This window comes from Saccostrea cucullata, unplaced genomic scaffold, assembly GCF_032062105.1.
Source record: "Saccostrea cucullata isolate Sc308-1 unplaced genomic scaffold, CSIRO_AGI_Scuc_v1 ctg11298, whole genome shotgun sequence".
Classification (NCBI taxonomy): domain Eukaryota; kingdom Metazoa; phylum Mollusca; class Bivalvia; order Ostreida; family Ostreidae; genus Saccostrea; species Saccostrea cuccullata.
The window spans coordinates 1-21,116 of record NW_026923294.1 but is presented as its reverse complement, the minus strand read 5'-3'; the positions used below and the strand labels follow the sequence as shown (position 1 = coordinate 21,116).

Genomic DNA, 21,116 nt, shown 5'->3' with positions numbered 1-21,116 from the left:
AAAACCATTCTCAAAATTGACTCATGAGCAGCTCACTTGAGGACTAACCAGAGTTCCTCACATGAGTTGCTCACGTGAGTATGATGTGAAATTTAACATGCAAATTAGGTGAAATGCTCACATGAGCAGGCTTTTGTACATTAGCATTTTTTGCTCATGTGAGGAATCATTTTTATCACATAGAATATTGCTCACGTGAGGCTCATAAGTCACATGAGGCTCATGAGTCTCATTTGCAACAATTTCTCACTTGAGCAAGCAACAATAGAACAAAATTCAGATTACAAATATTATAAGTAAATAATATTTAAATATTCTTGATCAACATGTACATGTAAATAGATGCATGCATAAATGTTCAACTTCATTTTTCGAACTTAAAATGAAATAAAAATTTAAATTAAATTATTATAATTATGTACAGACACATTATAGTACTATTTTCCAATAGTTAGATTTCCAGTAGATTTACACCAGAACATCCATTATAAATGTCCAATCAACATTTTTTGACTGCATTAGATGGATTAATTAAACTTGTCTTGGAGGCAAAGTAGATTTTTCTCCCATTGCTGGATCTATATGCGCACAAATCCTGACTGGCTCTCATCATTGGATACTGCCCTAGTTTAAGTAATTGTGGGGGGACACAGCAGGTTGTTTAGGTAGAGCAAAGCATTTTCAAATTAATGGGATGAAGATTAGAAGCTCAAGAAATTGCAAGAAAAGCAGGTTGTTTAGGTAGAGCAAAGCATTTTCAAATTAATGGGATGAAGATTAGAAGCTCAAGAAATTTCAGGAAATTAATATATTCCTGCCTGGACCCCAATCATTTGGGATGCTATGATCAGGAGGCATTAACACTTAACACATGGGCAATTGTAACAAAGGCTTGTGAAAGCTTGGACCACATAGAGTGTCAAAGTGTTGTATTTCCTCACATGAGCCTCACGTGAGGATTTGAGACTTGTAATTCTTTGGTTTTGGTTCTACTTGTAATACTAAATTTTGACTATGTCCAATTTCCTCACCTCTTGCTTACGTGAGAAAACTGAACTTAGAAAAATTACTACCAATACTATATCTTAAATAAGGCTGTTCTAAGGTGAACAAATTGAAAAGACTTTTGCTCATGAGCATTGAGATGAGCATAATTTTGCACATGTGCAATTTTTTTAGTATTTTCCTTCCTAAAAGAGACTAACAATCTGCAAGACCAAAATCCAATTCCATCTAATTTGCATACAATTCTTACTAGATTCTCATTTGAGTCTCATGAGCATTTCTCAGAATGTTTGGTTTAAATTTAGCTTCCATGAAGGTAATTTTCTGGATCTTTCTTAATTTGTTCTAAAAACAAATTTCCAAAGACACCATCAACGATTTGTTTTAAATGTAATGAGTTTTAAATCGTGTAATTTTTGGTGGGACACAATGACATCAGTTCTTGATGGTAACCAGAACTTTAGTAGATCTCGTATTTGTTGCAATATAACCTGGAAATATGAAATGAAAAAGCAAATTAGTACTAAAGCATTTATACATTATTGAATAAACCACCCAAAACATTTATTAGGCCACAAATTCGGTGGTAAATTAATGATTTAAAAACAAAGAGGATTAATTTTACATATGCATATGAAGTTAACTCTGTTATATGGCTATCGATGGCATGTGCGTTTTTGTAAAATAATAATATTGCATCAAATAAGACAGATCATAACATAGGAATACACATTCATATATTTAACATAATAAAAATCGTGAGCGGTGTAGGTTAAGGGCCGGTACACACGGTAAGGCTTGCCTTACGTTTTGCAGGACGTACGGCTCTCATGTCCACACGCTAAGACAACACTTTCAATATTCTAAACAACATTTACATAAATTCCATTTGTTTTTTTTTTAACTATAAACAGTGCGCATTATTTAACGGAATAGTAGATTACTATCTAGGAATTTGAAATAGTGTTATCGACCAGTGTATCCACACTTCTTAACAAAGAAGAGAAAGGTTGAAGTATTTGTGAATATTTTCATTATCTTATTCGAATATACTTTGTGTTTTCTACATTATACCAACGTGTATATATGGTTTTATAAAAATAGATTGAACTTTGGGTAAATGGTTTTAATTGGTTAAGAAATAAATGTCAGCTAAGTCCTGTATTAAGAAATAGAGCAGTGTTCTATTCCTCAGTCAGACTTGTAAGGCTCGAAAAACCGTGTATTAGGGGTGTACACAAGGTAAGGCTAGAACTCAAGTTCCATGACTTAAAGGGTAAGCCTTACCGTGTGTACCGACCCTTACAGTTCAGTAAATATTCTTTAACTGTATAGGAAAACTGCTCATCACTTTTTACTATCCCAGAAAATTTGCTTGTTTACATAAACGCTGCCATTGAGAGACTCCCCATACCTATTCCATCACCCGAATCATGTATGTATCTAGCTATATTGAATTGTGCTTACAATGTTTAACCGGATAAGTAAATATTTAAGTCTGAGTTTCTTTTAATTGAATATTAAGTACAACCATCAAGAATGTCAATTATTTAATAAACAGACTGGTTCAACTCTATTTTATCGTAATTCAGTTTTATTTTAATAAAGTACTTAATCATATGCATAAAACTCTTGGTGGGAGACAAAGGAATCACTTCTTGATGGTAACCAGAACTTTTGAAGAAGATGTCGTTGTTGATATAATATGTCCTAAAAATATATATATATAAAAAGCAAACTATCACTTCTGTCTGTTGAGTATTGCAAATGCCACAACATAAACAAAGAGCTACAAGTTCTCAAATAGCAAAGGGATAAAAATTATTACTTTTAAAATAGAAAAAAATAAACTATGATGCTAAAAAGGCGCTCATTCATCTGTGATAAGGTTTTCATTGCTGACTTAAGTAAATGCGTAAGCACTGATATGTACCGGATTCCTCTAAACTTTCCCTCACACAAGTAAAATTTCTAACATTTGTTTAATTTTTTTGAAGGATGTTACTTTTGTAGAATGTCGCTTCTTATAATATATATAATGTATATGATATTTTAAAAGCTACGTATTCCTAATCTTATCTGAAGATTTTCACAAACAAAACATTTCCGTACCTTGTAGTATGTGGAACAATTCCTTTTGAAAACAATCGTCTGTATTGCAACAAATCGTGCTCCTTCCAGGAAACAACAGTCCCAGGGTTTGTTTGTATTTACATTCCGATTCCTGTAAGAAATGATTTATGTTTTTACTTTTATCACAAAGAATATACAGGATATTTATTTTACAATTTGAAAAACTACATATATTGTTTCAATATATTTAATGATTCAATACAGAATGATCATATTATGAATAAATCGGACGGTTTTTAAGCTTACCCTGATACATTTTGATTGAATTATGTTTGCTTGACTTTGAAGCATACACACTCCACTGCAGGGCTGAAAATTATTGGCGCATTGTGACGTCAGTAAATTTTCGCAGTTATCACAAGATGCTTGTTTCGCAGTTGCTGCAGAAGTCGTCATCTGATTACTACTAGTTGTTATCTCCCCCTGATTTGTTGTTCTTTGTTCTCTAGTTGTTGATATTGGTACCTGAATGGACGTTTGATTTGGTGGTTGATAGTCAACTGAATGAAAATAGTTTTGAAATTTATGAGGGTTGTGGCTTCAAATATATATTGTCCATGCTACCTCCAAGGTTATTAATGCACTTTCATAACGAACATTAACTTTTCGATTTGTCAATGCCTGAGAGAGAATTTCTGACTTAAAAAGTTTTGGATTCTTTTTGTAGGGTAAGCTACAATTAATTTGCTAATTACTTTTGGACTTTAAATTTTTGTTCCTTATACCCAAAGCTCTTTATATCCATATATTTACATTTCTAACGTTCTTTGTCCGAGATGAAAATACAAATAGTTAATGTGCTTTATTTTTACATAAATGTACTGGTTAATCAATAGGTGCAGTTAATAAAAATTAAGTGCAGGGCGGGACAAATAGAGACAAAAAGCGGGGTTTGTAGCACGTGGATTGGCGGAATCAAGGGTATGTAATTATAAGCAATAACTCACAAGGATATCATTTTGAAATCAAAAAATTCTAGACATTTATTTCTTAAACACGAAAGTGCTTTGATATGAGAAATGGGAAAAAATTTAACTTCCTTATAACAGAAATTTCATACTGAGTTCATTATAAGAGAGCCTTACTGAAATTCCATTTACTTGTTGTAGAATACGTTTGATTCAATGGTTTTTATATAAAATTATCTGTAGTATATGTGTGAATTTTACATAATTTTAGTGACATCCAAGTTACAGTTCTACAAGATTTTTAATATTACAATAGAGATACTGAAGAGACTAAAAAATTTACTTAGTCTTATTTCACATTGCCCATTCTGGTGAAAGACATTTTTGGCGCCACATTTAGCCATGTGGTTGTCAGAGAGATAGGAAGGGTCTCCACAATGTTGGTTGTGTACTGCTCCTTCCCAGTGACCGTATATTTTATATTTAATATAGGATTAAACGTTCTTTTTTCAGAATTTATCGATGTGTAAACTCTGCCTTTTTACTCACAAACTGAATAAAAGTGCGAAGCACTTTTATGTAAAGTTTGTGAGTAAAAAGGCAGAGTTTACACATCGATAAATTCTGAAAAAAGAACGTTTAATTCTTATAATTCCAATATTACGAATTTTTTTAATTATTAAAATTACTTCTCTTTGAGGCCGCCATACAATCCGTTATTTTGTACGGCGTAGGAATACTTTATGCCTCAAAGAAACGTATACAAGATGAATATAGATAAAATCCAACTTTATTTGTCAAAACAATCAATAATTAAACTTATAAAAACTCATTGAATGTTGTTTAAGTCAACAAATATCGTAAATACGCGTATTCTCCAAAATAATTCGTCCTTGACCAAATGCCATTGACGTCATGACGAAAGTTGAAGACCGACGTCGACGACGTCCTCGATTTGCTCTGGTTCGTTTAAAGATTTAGGGAGAATATGGGATCTGTAGGATGTAAATATATGAATTTGATGCTGAAAAGGCAAGAGCCCGAGGTACGTTTCTTTTCCCTATCACATTACGATACCAACTGAGTTGATATGGAACGTCGAGAAAATGACAGCATGATCAGCGATTTCAAAGATTCACACTCGTGATCCGACAGTGACATAAACATAATATTCCCGTCTGTCAGTCCTGTTATTCTCTTTTTTATTCATTCATTTTTTATTATAAGTTTTTTGTAATCATAATTTAGCTAAAACGGACTAGAAGTATGTTTTCATTGTTTTTACAACAGTCATGAAAGTAGTTCTGGTTGAAAAATTCATCGATGTGTAAACTTTTCCTTGAATTTGTTCTCGTCCAATCAAAACACAAGGAATCGATAAATAAAATTAAGATTGGAATTATACTCAAACCAACCATTCTCTGAACTAGAACAATCCATCATTACATCCAACAGCCAGTAGTGAGGACCATATCTATCAATCAGATAGAAATTATGATTATGACCTTGATAAAAATCCAGTTCTACCTCCGTTGGAATTTTTTGTAATAAACAACACAAAGTAGAAATACCAGTCAAACCTCTTATTTTCTACGACCCTGTTCTTATTCCACACATTTGAAACATGTCAACAGGCAACTCTGACGTCATCGTTAGAATTTATTGTTTCCCGATCCTGCATATTTAGCATTTATACACCTATAATTATACATGTAAATAGGATTTATCTCGCTTAAACCACTGGAATTTTATTTAAAGGGCGACAACACTCTTGTAACCCTGCATGTTACCTTACGCTGTCTCATTGCTATCTGAAGGTTGATAACAGTTGTCACCCTGCGCGTGAGGGAGACATCACAAATTTTCACGCCTCACGTGACATGCTCTAAACCAATCAGATTGACCGTACAATTCTGAAAGATAATAATGATGATTATGAAATAGCGCAAGCGAGCGTATAAGGTGACGACTATGTTATCTTCGTTTAGATGGTTATGAAATAGTGCAAGCGAGCGTGTAAGGTGATAACTATGTTGTCTCCCTTCATATGAAAATGTCGTATGCAAGATAATAATTAAATATTTTAAATACTTTATTAGTTTAGAATCAAGAAACTATGTCAGTAAGCAAATTCCAAAAATAGAAAGAGATGATGGATCATTTGTTTCTACTCAGAAAGATATTTTAGAGGAAACAAAGTCTTTTTATGAAAGTTTATATAAAAAAAGGGAAAATGTTGAATCTGAAAATATTCATGAAAAATTAAAAAATTATAAAGATATTCCCAAGTTAAGTAAAGAAGAATCAAATAGTCTTGAAGGTCCAGTGACAAATTCTGAAGTTCTTAATTTCCTAAAACAAATGAAAAATGAGAAGAGTCCTGGCCCCGATGGATTTACTTGCGAGTTTTTCAAATTTTTTTGGAAAGATATAGGTTCTTTTATTACAAGAGCAATAAACAATTCATATGATCTAACACATTTTACAGAGTCAAATAAACTTGGAATTATAACTTGTATTCCAAAATCAGGAAAACCAAAACAGTTTTTAAAAAACTGGCGGCCAATTAGTCTACTAAATGTAGTTTATAAAATAGCTTCAGGTTGTATTGCTGAACGAATGAAAACAAAATTAGATACATTAATCAATAGAGACCAAACTGGATTTATAAAAGGAAGATTCATAGGGGAGAATATTAGATTAATATATGATTTGATGCATTATACAGAATTAAACCAAGTACCTGGTTTACTAATGCTTATAGACTTTGAAAAAGCATTTGATACAATTTCATGGAAATTTATATATCAAACATTGGACTTTTTCAACTTTGGACCCTCCATTAAAAAATGGATTGAGACTTTCTACAGTGGTATTAAATCATGTGTAATACAAAATGGTATTATTTCAGACTATATATTTCCTCAAAGAGGCTGTAGACAAGGCGACCCAATTTCACCATATCTCTTTTTGTTATGTGCAGAAATACTTGGAATTCTTATTAGAAATAATAACGACATTAAAGGCATAACAATCGAAGGCGAAGAATATAAACTTTCACAATATGCTGATGATACATCCCTTATTTCAGATGGTTCACCTACCTCAATGGATGGTATTCTACGCGAACTCGATTATTTTGCAAATATTTCGGGTTTAAAAATTAACTTCTTAAAAACAAAAATGGTTTGGATTGGAAGTAAGAAATATTCCAAGGAAGTTTTTCACCATTCTCGGTGGAAGCTTGATTGGGATAATTCAAACTTTGATCTGCTAGGAATAAAATTTTCAGTTAATCTGGAGGAAATGCTTGAATTAAATTACATGTCAAAATTAAATGATATTAAAAAACTCCTATGTAGTTGGAGTATGAGGAAACTTACCCCAATTGGTAGATTAACAGTAATTAAAACTCTTATAATACCAAAACTAAATCATCTGATTCTTACACTACCAAATCCTAAACCCGAATTTCTAAAAATGTTTGAGACAGAGTTGTTTCATTTTTTATGGAATAGTAAAATACATAAAATAAAGAAAAATGTTATAATTCAGGACTATAAATATGGAGGGCTGAAAATGGTAGATTACACAGAATTTATTTCTGCACTTAAATCAAGTTGGGTTAGAAGACTCATTCACTCAGATGCAAAATGGGTAAAGTTGTTTAAAGCTGAACTAAAAACAGACATTGAAAACATGTGGATAAGGGGCTCAGATTACATTCTAAACTTAGCAAAGAATTTAACAAACAATTTTTGGAAAGAGGTCCTTAATTCCTGGGTAAGACTTATAAATATAAACCAAGAAAACAAACATGTGTTATTAGAACATATATGGAATAACCCACATATAATGATTAATAGAAAATCTTTTTTCTGGAAAAGCTATTTTGATGAAGGCTTTGTCTTTTTAAATGACCTTTTTGATAATGATGGTAACTTTTTAAGCTTCGATACCATAGTAAACTTAAAAGTGAAAACAAATTTTGTTGAATATAATGGTCTTAAGAGGGCTATATTAAAAAGACTGAAGTATGCAGGAATAGAGGACATTAAAAGATTAAAGGTTATTGGACCAAATATTCCACATTCAACTTTCATTTTTTATAGAAGTAATAAAGGGTGTAAAGATATGTATAAAATATTTATAAATAACATGAGAGAGCCAATCAGTTCTCTTTTAAAATGGAATGAAAATAATGTTTTCTTTGATGAAGCAGATTGGAATAAAATATTTGAACTTCCTTTCAAAGTTACTCAGGAATCCAAATTCACTGGCTCCAATTTCAAATATTACACAGAATTATTCCAACAAACTAGGAGACTTATTGTTCACAGAACAATAAGAGGTCTTTCCACCTTCTTTGATGTTTTTAATTTTGTTTATTTGACTCCTCAAAATTAAATTCCATGAATAAAAAAAACAAAACTGTCTTAACCGATAGAAAAAATTAAAATTAAAAAAAAATTGAAATGACCTTGACCTTTGACCTTGAAAATTTTTCAAGGTCAAAGGTCAAGGGCACAATGCAATTGACCCCATGCTTCTACCACTTATAGTTTTCAAGTTATAAGGTTTTATATTAAGTACAAAGAAGTTAAAGGGCAATAACTCATATAAGGGGTCATCAGATCCTTTTGCATTTTTACAATGAAGTTAGGCCTAAAGACCCTTAACACATTAGAGAAGGTTTGGTGTCTCTACGGTCTACGGTTTTGAAGTAGTAGCGATAACAAGGTTTTTCGCATAAGGGGCAATAACTTTCAATAGGGTCAATCTTCGGGGAGAAGAATGAAATCTTTGAAATAGATTTAAGAGAACATATTAAAAATGCAAAGACTGATTGTATATGTTAAAAGACAAAAGAGATATAAAAAGAGCTTGATTTCTCAATTTTTGAGTGACCTTGACCTTTGACCTTTGCATAAATTTGAAGGTCAAAGGTCACTGAATCTAATGCAGTTGGTCCCATGTCTCTACGACTTGTCGTTTTGAAAATTTTTGATTATTTGTAATATTCAAAAAGTTTCAGGGGCAATAACTCATTGAAGGGGTCACCGAATGCTTTCGCAATGGATAGATTGAAGAGTCCCCATAATTTGGCAAAGCCATTGGTGAAGGTTTCATACCTTTTCGGTTTACGGTTTCAGAGGAGTAGTGATAACAAGGGTTTTTAGCACAAGGGGCAACAACTTTTCAAAGCGTCAATCTTAAGGGCCAAGATTTATATCTTCTAAAGAGTTTCAAAAGTACATATCAAAGACATAAGATAGATCGTATATGTTTAAGGACATAAGAGCTATTAAGAGAAATTTATTTCTCATATTTGGAATGACCTTGACCTTTGACCTTGAAATGAATTTGAAGGCAAAAGGTCATTGAATGTTATGCAGTTGGTTTCATGTCTCTACGACTTTTCGTTTTGAAAATTTTTAATTTTTTGTAAACTTTATAAACTTTCAGGGGCAGTTACTCATTGAAGGGGTCAAAGAAAACTTTCACAATGAATAGATTGAAAAGTCTCCTAAATTAGTTGAAGACAATGGTGAAGGTTTTATATCTCTACGGTTTACGGTTTCTGAGGAGTAGCGATAACAAGCTTAACGGTGAAAGGGCCAATAACTGCGTAAGGGGTCTAAGTTAAAACATGGGGGGTCATTTTTTGGAATAACTTTAAATATCCAGTATCATGAACTATAAAGTTTTTTGATAAGTCTTACGGTGTCAAAACATAAGGTGAGAAATAGAATAATAAAAAACACTAGGAGACTTATTGTTCATAGAACAATAAGAGGTCTTTCCACCTTTTCAAATTTCTTATAGTTTTATATTTTACACTCTAAATTTAATTTTAAGGGAAATGGCTTGAAAAAAAAATGAAAATGTAAAAAAAAAAAAAAAATTTTTAATGACCTTGACCTTTGACCTTGAAAAAATTTTCAAGGTCAAAGGTCAAAGGACACATTGCAATTAACCCCATGCTTCTACCATTTATAGTTTTCAAGATATAAGGTTTAATAGTAAGTATAAAGAAGTTAAAGGGCAATAACTCATATAAGGGGTCATTAGATCCTTTAGTACTTATACTATGAAGGTGTGCCTAATGACCCTTAAGACATAAGTGAAGGTTTCATGCCTCTATGGTCTACAGTTTTGAAGTAGTAGTGATAACAATGTTTTTCGCATAAGGGGCAATAACTTTTGATAGAGTCTATCTTGGGGAACAAGAATGAAATCTTTGAAATAGTTTTAAGTGTACATATTAATGATGCAAAGACTGATTGCATATGTTAAAAGACAAAGGATATATAAAAAGAGCTTAATTTCTCATTTTTGCAATGACCTTGACCTTTGACCTTGACAAAATATTCAAGGTCAAAGGTCATGGGTCACAATGCAGTTGGCCCCATGCTTCTACCATTTATAGTTTTCAAGATACAAGGTTTAATAGTAAGTATAAAGAAGTTAAAGGGCAATAACTCATACAAGGGGTCATCAGATTCTTTTGCACCTATACAGTGAAGTTAGGTCTAAAGACCCTTAAGACATTAGTGAAGGTTTGGTGTCTCTACGGTCTAAAGTTTCGGAGGAGTAGCGATAACAAGGTTTTTCGCACAAGGGGCAATAACTTTTAAATGGGTTCATGTTAGGGAACAAGAATAAAATCTTTGAAACAGTTTTAAAAGTACATATTAATGATGCATAGACATTAAGTATATGTTAAAAGACAAAAGAGATATAAAAAGAGCTAAACTTCTCAGTTTTGGAATGACCTTGACCTCTGACCTTAAAATGAATTTTAAGGTCAAAGGTCAATGAATCTTATGCAGTTGGTCCAATGTTTCTACGTCCTCTCGTTTTGAAAATTTTTAATTATTTGTAAAATTCTAAAACCTCCAGGGGCAATAACTTATTGAAGGGGTCAATGAATACTTTCGCAATGAATCAATAAAGTGTCTACTAAATTAGTCGAAGACATTAGTGAAGGTTTCATTTCTCTACGGTTTATGGTTTCGGAGGAGTAGCGATAACAAGCTTTTTTGCGAAAGGGGTAATAACTCAGAAAGGGGTCATAGTTTATATACGCAGGGTCAACTGCGAAAATCTTTTACGGAGTACATTCTTATGAATTGAAAATCTTTACGATAAATCTTGAAACTCAAAATCACACGGCGGAAAAATAATAAAAAACTAGGAGACTTATTGTTCACAGAACAATAAGAGGTCTTTCCACCTTTTTAATTTCAATTTCATTTAATATTTATCTATTTAAAATTAAATTTCATAAAAAAAGAAACCAGGAATGGCTTAAAAGAAGAAAAAAAATGATAATAATCTTTTTTTTAGGTGACCTTGACTTTTGACCTTCAAGTCATATTCAAGGTCAAAGGTCAAGGGTCACATTGTAATTAACCCCATGTTTCTATGACTTATAGTTTTAAAGTTATAAGGTTAAATAGTAAGCACAAAAGCATTTAAGGGCAGTAACTCAATCAAGGAGTCACCAGATCCTTTTGCACTTGAACATAAAAGTTTTGCCTAAAGTCATATAAGACATTAAAGAAGGTTTCATATCTTTGCGGTTTACGGTTTTGGAGCAATAGCAATAAAAATGTTTTTCGTACAAGGGGCAATAATTTTTTATAGGGTCAATCTTAAGGGACGAGAATGAAATTTAAGACACAGTTTTAAAAGTACATATTAATGATGCATAGACGTTAAGCATACGTTGAAAGAAAAAAGAGATATAAAAAGAGCTAAATTTCTCAGTTTTGAAATGACCTTGACCTTTGACCTTTACATGAATTTTAAGCTCAAAGGTCAAAGAATCTTATGCAGTTGGGCTTATGTCTCTATACCTTCTCGTTTTGAAAATTTTTAAATATTTCTAAAATTCAGAGACTTTCAAGGGCAATAACTCATTGAAGGAGTCACCAAATACTTTCACAAGGAATAGATTCCAGAACCCTCTCAATTAGTCAAAGACTTTAGTGAAGGTTTCATATTTCTACGGTTTACGGTTTCGAAGTAGTAGCGATAACAAGGTTTACCGCACAAAGGGCGATAACTTTTAATAGGGTCAATCTTACGGAATACAAATTGAATCTTTAAGATAGTTTTAAGAGTACATATTAATGATGCTAAGACAGTTTGTATATGTTAAGAGACAAAAAAGATATAAAAAGAGCTTAATTTCTCAATTTCGAAATGACCTTGACCTTTGACCTTTACATGAATGTTAAGCTCAAGGCTCAATGAATCTTATGCAGTTGGTCCCATGTCTCTATCACTTCTCGTTTTGAAAATTTTTAATTATTTGTACAATTCAAAAAGTTTCAGGGGCAATAACTCATTGAAGGAGTCACCGGATACTTTCGCAATGAATAGATTCCAGAGTCCTCTCAATGAGTCGAAGACTTTAGTGAAAGTTTCATATTTCTACAGTTTACGGTTTCGAAGGAGTAGCGATAACAAGCATTTCTTGCGAAAGGGGCAATAACTTTTAATAGGGTCAATCTTACGGAATATGAATTGAATCTTTAAAATAGTTTTAAGAGTACATATTAATGATGCTAAGACAGTTTGTATATGTTCAGAGACAAAAAAGATATAAAAAGAGCTTAATTTCTCAATTTTGGAATGACCTTGACCTTTGACCTTAACATGAATTTTAAGCTCAAAGCTCAATGAATCTTATGCAGTTGGTCCCATGTCTCTATCACTTCTCGTTTTAAAAAATTTTAATTATTTGTAATATTCAAAACGTTTCAGGGGCAATAACTCATTGAAGGGGTCACCGAATGCTTTCGCAATGAATAGATTGAAGAGTCTCCATAATTAGGCAAAGCCATTGGTGAAGGTTTCATACCTTTACGGTTTACGGTTTTAGAGGAGTAGCGATAACAAGGGTTTTTAGCACAAGGGGCAACAACTTTTAAAAGGCTCAATCTTAGGGGCCAAGATTTATATCTTCTAAAGAGTTTCAAAAGTACATATTAAAGACATAAGATAGATCGCATATGTTTAAGGACATAAGAGCTATTAAGAGAAATTTATTTCTCATAATTGGAATGACCTTGACCTTTGACCTTGAAATGAATTTAAAGGGAAAAGGTCATTGAATGTTATGCAGTTGGTTTCATGTCTCTAAGACTTTTCGTTTTGAAAATTTTTAATTTTTAGTAAAATTTATAAACTTTCAGGGGCAGTTACTCATTGAAGGGGTCAAAGAAAACTTTCGCAATGAATAGATTGAAAAGTCTCCTTAATTAGTTGAAGACAATGGTGAAGGTTTTATATCTCTACGGTTTACGGTTTCGGAGGAGTAGCGATAACAAGCTTTTCGGTGAAAGGGGCAATAACTGCATAAGGGATCTAAGTTAAAACATGGGGGGTCATTTTTCGGAATAACTTTGAATATCCAGTATCATGAACTATAAAGTTTTTCGATAAGTCTTACGGTGTCAAAACATAAGGTAAGAAATAAAATAAAAAACAGAAGCATTTCAAGAGGTCTTTCCACAGAAAGGTGGAAAGACCTAATAAGCATTTCAATAGGTCTTTCCACAGAAAGGTGGAAAGACCTAATTATTATCTTTTTAAATTGAAGTTGATTGACTCACCAGCCTGCACTTTTTGTTTAAGTGACTTAGAAACAATTGACCACTTGTTTGTAGAATGTTTCAAAGTAAAAGATTTATGGTGTAGGATTGAAGAATGGGTTTTGGACAAATTTGAGATGCATTGTAGTTTTGATAAAATATCAATACTTTTTGGTAAATACGAGAACAGGAATATTTGTAAATTACAAAACTTGATTATACTTACTGTAAAGCAATTTATTTTTGCAAGTAAATATAAAAGTATTCCAAAATTAAGTATCGACATCCTAATAAAGAGGATTATAGAGAGAATTTTTATAGAAAAGGTGTTGTTATTACAAAGTTGCAAATATATGGAATATGAAAGGCACTGGCAAAAAATCTGTGATGTACTTTGAAAAAAAAATCATTTGTTTTTATGGAAAAATGTAATTATATGCTTTCACTTATACAAGTAAACTTTGTACTGCTGTAAACGAACGAAATTATCAAGACATTTACCGTGTATATGTGTTTATATGCTTTGCTTATATATATATATGTATAGTCTGCTTTGTGTACTTGTGAAAGTCAATAAAAAAAAAAATAATAAAATTTAAAAAAAAAAAAAAATATTTTAAATGTATGCGGTATCGGAAAACAAGTGTGGACTGATATTTCTACTTTATATCATCAATGATTTAGACAATAAAAGTATTATGGACTGTTTAGAAAGGAGATATCACCAATTATTAAATTGTGTAATTTATAAGGAAAAGGTAATAAAACAAATAGAAAGATCTTTTTAATTTTAGTAAGCCTGAAGTTATCAAAAATACGCCATTTATGATTTTATTACACTCGGCTTTCCTTTCTTCAGGCATGTTATATTTTCTGTTTATTATGTTGTTTGTACACTTTGTACATATCTCTGCACTGTTTTAAGAATAAAGTTCATTTTCATTGCTTGACAATTAAATTGTGCTTCTTTATCATTCGACATGTTTTTATATAAATCTATCACAGGCACTTGTTTCAGAAATAAAATTTAATCCATTGTATAATATTACTATACTATTGGTTAAAATTTTATTTGCGAAACAAGTTCTGTGATATCGATCAAGCAGATTTCTTTCAAAAACGTCCTCATTAAAATAAAATTCTTGCTGTGGCCTAAAACATTCACAGATATATCTACGACTTTTTATCAGTTAACATGAGCTACTTTCATTCAGATGTCGATTCGATATATCTCAGTGAACTCGAAATAAAAACACCAGATATTCTGTCAAATCCGTCTCATTTTCGGATATTTTACAGACTACAGATGGCTAACTAACAACTAGACTGCAAGATTCATCGTAAACTTTCCTTACCTATAAATTAATAATCCTATATGTTTATTTGTCTAAACTTATTTGATTATCAGGACCATATGCATGTTATAAATTAAATAAGATACCAAGGCAGGCTACTGTCAAATATGTTGATGTGACAGGGATTTCAACAACCTCGTTCAAATCTGTATTTCGTAGATCCTATGGTCTTTATAAAGACCTTGTTAGCAAATATAACTTATTATAAAGTCCACTTAATTACTGGATCTTTGTATTTATACTAATTTCACTATGGAATATTCCGTCTATCCAAACATAAGGATCACAGAGGGTGTGACAGGCCTACAGGAGATGGTTACGCCTCCTGGGCACCTGCTACATGTATATGTTCAGAATTTTCTGTTCACACATTAGCTATTTGCATTTATTTTTATCGGTCACTGTTGACCTTTTCATTTTTACTTACGTGTTGAGGGGACTGTAGTATTGGCTGTTTCGGTCATTCGTTGTCCACACGGTTGGTGATCCAGTGGGCCGTCTGCCCAGATAAGTTCCCTGTCCAACCTCCGGCCCATACCAGTCCAGGTAATTGTCGCCCTGCTTCCAGGCATTAAAAGACTTGTAAAAGGAGGGTTCCTCATTGTACTTGATTGGAATTGCACACACACTTGTCGCGGCAGTAGTAGTACACCCTGTAGGATGACCGACAGTCTAAATAGGAAGTTTCAACAAAATATATATATAACGTGAACTAATAATCCTATTTTGATATTGTCTTAATAAAGTATTTCTGAATTGTTCCTGATATATTACTATGTGACATCAAATTCTAAGTAATAGCAATATTGATATTTAGGTTCATTCATGAAGAGTATTCAATGTATATCCGTCATTCATATAGGTGTTTGCTGATCATGTATCAATTTCACTTGAGTCTACCGTTCTGTGAGATGATAGCAATAAAAAATCTGTCATCATACATAAGACAGCTTTAATATCCGTCTGTGTGTTTGGTCATTTTTTCATCCAAGTTTTAATCCATGCTGTACTTGCTATATGATTCTAATATGATTTTTTTTTTCAAAAAACTTGTTTTATTATCATGAGAAAGTAAATTGAAAGAACGGTACCGCACTTATAAAATACAGCCTATTTGAAAAAGATTGTGGGAACCGATGTATTTGCGGAAAAAGTCTGTTGGATCAATGGGGAACAGTCCGAGTTTCCTCTTCGCCCAGAATTTGCTTGCAGAGTTGCGAACGGCGTTTCCCACGATGGGCTCGATATTAAGGAGGTTCGATCCTGAGCTTTTGAGCAAATTTTGGTCTAGACCTTTATTTCCTTACCTCTGCATCATTTTTAAGGTCTGACATTTAATCTGCATTGTACAATGCAAATTGCTCTATGTTCAATGAAAAACACCGCGATTAAATACCATTCAAGTGGGTCTAAGCGAGGAACTATATCTTGTGGTGGAAGGATTTTAGTAGAAAATTATAAATGTTTACCTTTTGAACTATATTCATTACTGTTAACTTTAGTTTTTTTTTTCCATGCTGGTTGCACACAAGGTTATTTTTTGCCGTGAAATATGTTATGCTAGTTCTAAAATATCTATTTAATTATTTTTTATGAATTCTTTCCAGGAATTGTGACAAATATAGAAAATGTATTCTGAAATTCCAGGAAAAATTTGAGCCAATTTTAAAGGGGCCTGAACACAGTTTAAGCCAAAAATTTCATTCCATGTTTTTTGTTTACAAATACTTAACTAAGGTATTTCTAATGATCAGCAAGTTTTTGAATTTCAGTTGTCGAGTTACAAGACAGATTTAGAGCTCCAAACCTTTGTTATGTAAACAAGGCCCGAGCCATGTTTTTGTTTACATAGGTTAAACATGCCGATACATGTATGTGTTCGTCAAAGCAGATTTTTTCAATAAAGATGTTAATTTTAAATACAGTTAGACATTTTATAATGATTTGCTGAATCCCGTTTTGTTATAAACATGATATTTTCTAAACGTACACAAAAAAAGGCAAGAGCCGTGTTCACATTATGAAGAATTCTCAGTCCTGCATCTCCTTTGTAAATCAACAAATGATGTTCAAATTTTTGCAGATCATTAGAATTGCCTTAGTTAGGAATTGTGAAAACTAAAATTGGTAAAAAAAAAAATCAATTGAAACTGAGTCCATGCCCCTTTAACATAAAATTGACACTTATTTAGTAATATCTAAAAATTTAAATCATATATCCCTACTTTTGATGCTCTGGAATATATAAGTTAAGTTTGACCTATCTGTTTAAACTCAGCAAAAGTTTACGACTTTAAATTAATTTTCTTGCTTATTAAATTTTTAATTCCACAAAAATCACATTAATTGAGTGCAGAAAGGTAAAAAAAAATTGATTATGCGAAGTAATTCGAAACTATTTCTTAGTCACAATTTTGAAGTGTATCTATTTAAGTAAAATTAAAGTTTCTTTTCTTCCATGCTTTATTTGGATAAAAATATTGGAGGTAAAACGTCGAAGATGTAATTTTCGATTTTGACACAAATTTCAGTGCAGAAAGGTCATATCAAATGTACTGTGGCGCATATTGATCCCCATTTTTTTTATTTGATTTTTAATAAAGCTATGTGTAGAAACTAAAAATATAATTGACAAAAAATTCCAAGACTTCAAATTTCAGAAGCTAACCTCGTTAAGGTTGTGTACAGTTTATTTAACACAATGGAAGTGAGATTTACCGAAACCAAATAAGATTGACCAAAAATGCAACTAATAAATTGTAGAATTTCTTCCGAAAGAGCAAAAGCCACTTTGGGCCTTACATGTATTTGGCCCTGAAAATTTTTGAAAAAATCAAAATCGCTCAGTTTTAGGATGCAAATGCAATATTTATCACTTGGAGTGTTGGTGACCATGTATCGAATAATCATGACGTAATTTTTTCTCTAGTCAATGCAATATGACGTCATAAAATGCGTATTTTCCTCATATCCTGTAAAATCCTTTGAAGATAGCTTAAATTTGAAGTATTTTTTCAATATTTCATATAGAGCACAACCTCTAGATCTGATCCAAAATATGCAAACACATAATAAAAGATCTGTTTCAGAAGATCAAAAAACATGTTTTATTTTTTGAATCGTGGGCTTTGCTCCAAAAAATAAAACATGTTTTTTGATCTTCTGAAACAGATCTTTTATTATGTATTTGCATACTTTGGATCAGAGGTTGTGCTCTATTTTTTAATTCTTTGCTGAAGGTAGACAAAAACGCATGTTTTCTGCAAACTTCAAGAACACTGCAATTTCTAAAAGTCTGTTTTCCAATATCTGGATTCTCAAAAAGAAATTTTATAGGAAATGAAAGCACCAAGTGTTGATTGATGTAAGTACAGGGCCGTTTAATGCATAAAGTGAACCTAGCTCTTTCCTGTTTTGGGATAGAACTCAGTGGATATGATTTTGATAAAGCCAGTAAAAGAAATTTAGACCTAGGTTAATCATTAAGATTGAAAATAAAAGAAATGATGTACTAATGTTTATTATTACCATAAATGACCTACAGATCAATTTTGTACTATATTGCAAAGGTAAATTACGTAAATAATAAACTCAACAAAGAATTTGTTGCCAGAATCTTCTATTATAAAAATCAATGTAGCTACATATTTTGTGGTGTGAATTAAAGTAATAATAATTAGCATAATAAAGGGTTCACATTCGGTGCATGAACGTCTTTAGTGCTTTTAAGCATGTTTTATTTTTATCATGAAGAAAAAGATTTCAGAAAAGATTATTCTTACCCTGCCTATGGTCATGACTAATTCCGCCATCAATAAAAAGATCCTCCCCGTTTCTCGTCATTTTCTCAAACAGAATCACAGTTCTTGACCACGTGCCGTTTCCTGGTGTAAAAGTTGATCTTGGGCTAGATGTGGTAGATAAGCCTATTGATCCTGTAGTAGGGGAAACTATTGATCCTCTGGTAGAAAACACAATATGCAGTGTTATAGATACAGGAGGCAAAGTTGTTGCCAAAGGATAAAGAGTTAAAAAGTTATCCCCGGGGGCTGTTGGTCCATCTGAAGAATATATCATACATTAGTAATTCTATGTAAAGTATGCATATTTCATTTCAAAATACAAGAGCAATCACTAATATCAGACTAACCAACAATAAATGCTACCATTGGCTCAGCGCTATTGTCAATGATGACGTGGGCAGTACCACTTCCATCTACCGTGATCTTCTTCTTGCAGTCTGAGACCAGGTCGCAATATTCCCCTGTAGGTAAACCAGTTTGGAGGATTGTGTCCATGTGACCTTGTTTGGCCATAGCAAAGAAACCTTTCTGTCCTCGAGCAAAAGAAATTTCATCATTTTGATTCCTCCAGTTCTTTATCTCAGTTCCTGCTACTGCGTTCCTGAAGACCGCCATGTTGGCTATTGGATTCCATCTGTGTTCACATACCCATCCATTACCACAGGAACCGTCAGCGTTAATGGTAACGTCTTTTGCAGAGTAGTCAGAGTTATGGGGAGGTCCCTCATCCGAGCTTTGGAAATAATAACTGCTCATGACACGGGTAAAACCATAGTTGTATGCCAGGGTGAAAGCAACCGCCATTTTGTAATCACGTGGTGATTTATGAGTGATGATATTCCGGTCCCCTCTTCTTTGGTTGTCATAGTTATCAACGAAAACAAAGGCATGAGAACTGTCAGTCATTCCCCAACCCGGATCATAAACTGTGTGAAGCATTCCAAAATTACGTATTCCCTCTGCAATCTTTGGACAATACCTAAATTCTGTCACGTAACCAAGACCAGTGTATTCACTTACTTTAATTGCTCCATCGTTTAGATCAATCACCTCATGATAGAAAAACGGCCTGCCTCCCTCTGGAAGATCCTTCGTTCTGTCTTGAATGGCTTTGATATCTCCTGGCCACATGTGCTTTGCAGCGTCTATCCTGAATCCCGCTACCCCTAGATCAATACAGTGGTTATAAAACTCCGCTATTTTGTTTCTGACATATTCCTGACTTTGATCCAAGTCCGTGAGTCCCACAAGGAAACAGTTCCTGACATTGTTAGGGTCTCCGTAATTATTAATATTACCATCGTGAGAAGGGCACTTATTCCTAGAATTGAAATGCTCCCTTCTATACGGCACCCCCGGGAAATCGTAATTGTCAGAGTTGAAGGAGGTGCCTCCCGAACCTTGACCTGTCCTTCCTAGTCCTGCCATATGATTTATCACGGAATCCACGTAAATCCTGAAAAGGTAGGTCTTAAAAATATATGATATACATGTACATGGAGACTACGAACAGGATCCAAGCTTAAAAATCAAATCTCATTCAAACTTTAGATGTTTCCTTCTAACCTGACTCCTACGTTTTTACATCTAGTGACCATATCTTTGAATTCAGCCTCGGTTCCTCCCCGGCTGTGAAGTTTATAACTGACCGGTTGATACCTTTCCCACCACGGACGCATGGGGTGTGTGACCACAACGTGTTCATTTGGAGGTGAAACCTATCGAAGAAGACTTTATATGTCGGAATGATTCATATGAATTATTTCTTTGCAAACCAAGTGAGTTTTTAAAGACAATTATAATTCTCATAGATTTATAAAAAGAATAGACATACACCATTGGATAATTTAAATGAACCTGAACTCTAAAAGTTTAATCTACAGTACCTGACCGGTCAAGGTAGCCTAGTAATAGAACGTTCGCTTGCACGGGAGGTCCGGGTTCGATTCTCGTTCGCGGTGACGCCTCAAACCTAAGACGTTAATATAGGTATAGTGAGTGTTCCTTCGCCAAGCGCTAGGCATTTGAAGTCACGGGTCTTTCGGATATGACCTTAAAAACGTAGGTCCCATGTCACGGTAGGCGTTGGCCCATTAAAGAACCCTCACTGCTCAATGGCCCTGAGTGCCGAGTAAAGGTCTAAATTTGAAGCCCTTCACCGGAATACTGTCATATCTCTATATGAGTGAAAAATTCTCGATTTGGACGTTAAACAACATACACTCATTCAATCTACTGTACCTGAACTCCACAGAACTGCTTCTTGCCGAGGAACCTCTCACATTCGTCTGCTACGTCTGTCCACTT

At 33.0% G+C, this 21,116-nt stretch overlaps 1 protein-coding gene across 1 annotated transcript; it reads right to left on the bottom strand.

Moving 5' to 3' along the window:
- Positions 1-1,380: 1,380 nt before the first annotated feature.
- Positions 1,381-21,113, bottom strand: LOC134263673 (alpha-amylase-like; the record flags this gene model as incomplete). The annotated part of the gene is made up of 10 exons (XM_062746044.1): positions 1,381-1,496; positions 3,118-3,229; positions 3,385-3,638; positions 4,390-4,533; positions 5,450-5,520; positions 15,434-15,659; positions 18,789-19,067; positions 19,157-20,265; positions 20,376-20,527; positions 21,051-21,113. Coding segments are annotated over 10 exons (2,466 nt in total), but the record flags the coding sequence as incomplete, so codon positions are not given.
- Positions 21,114-21,116: the final 3 nt, after the last annotated feature.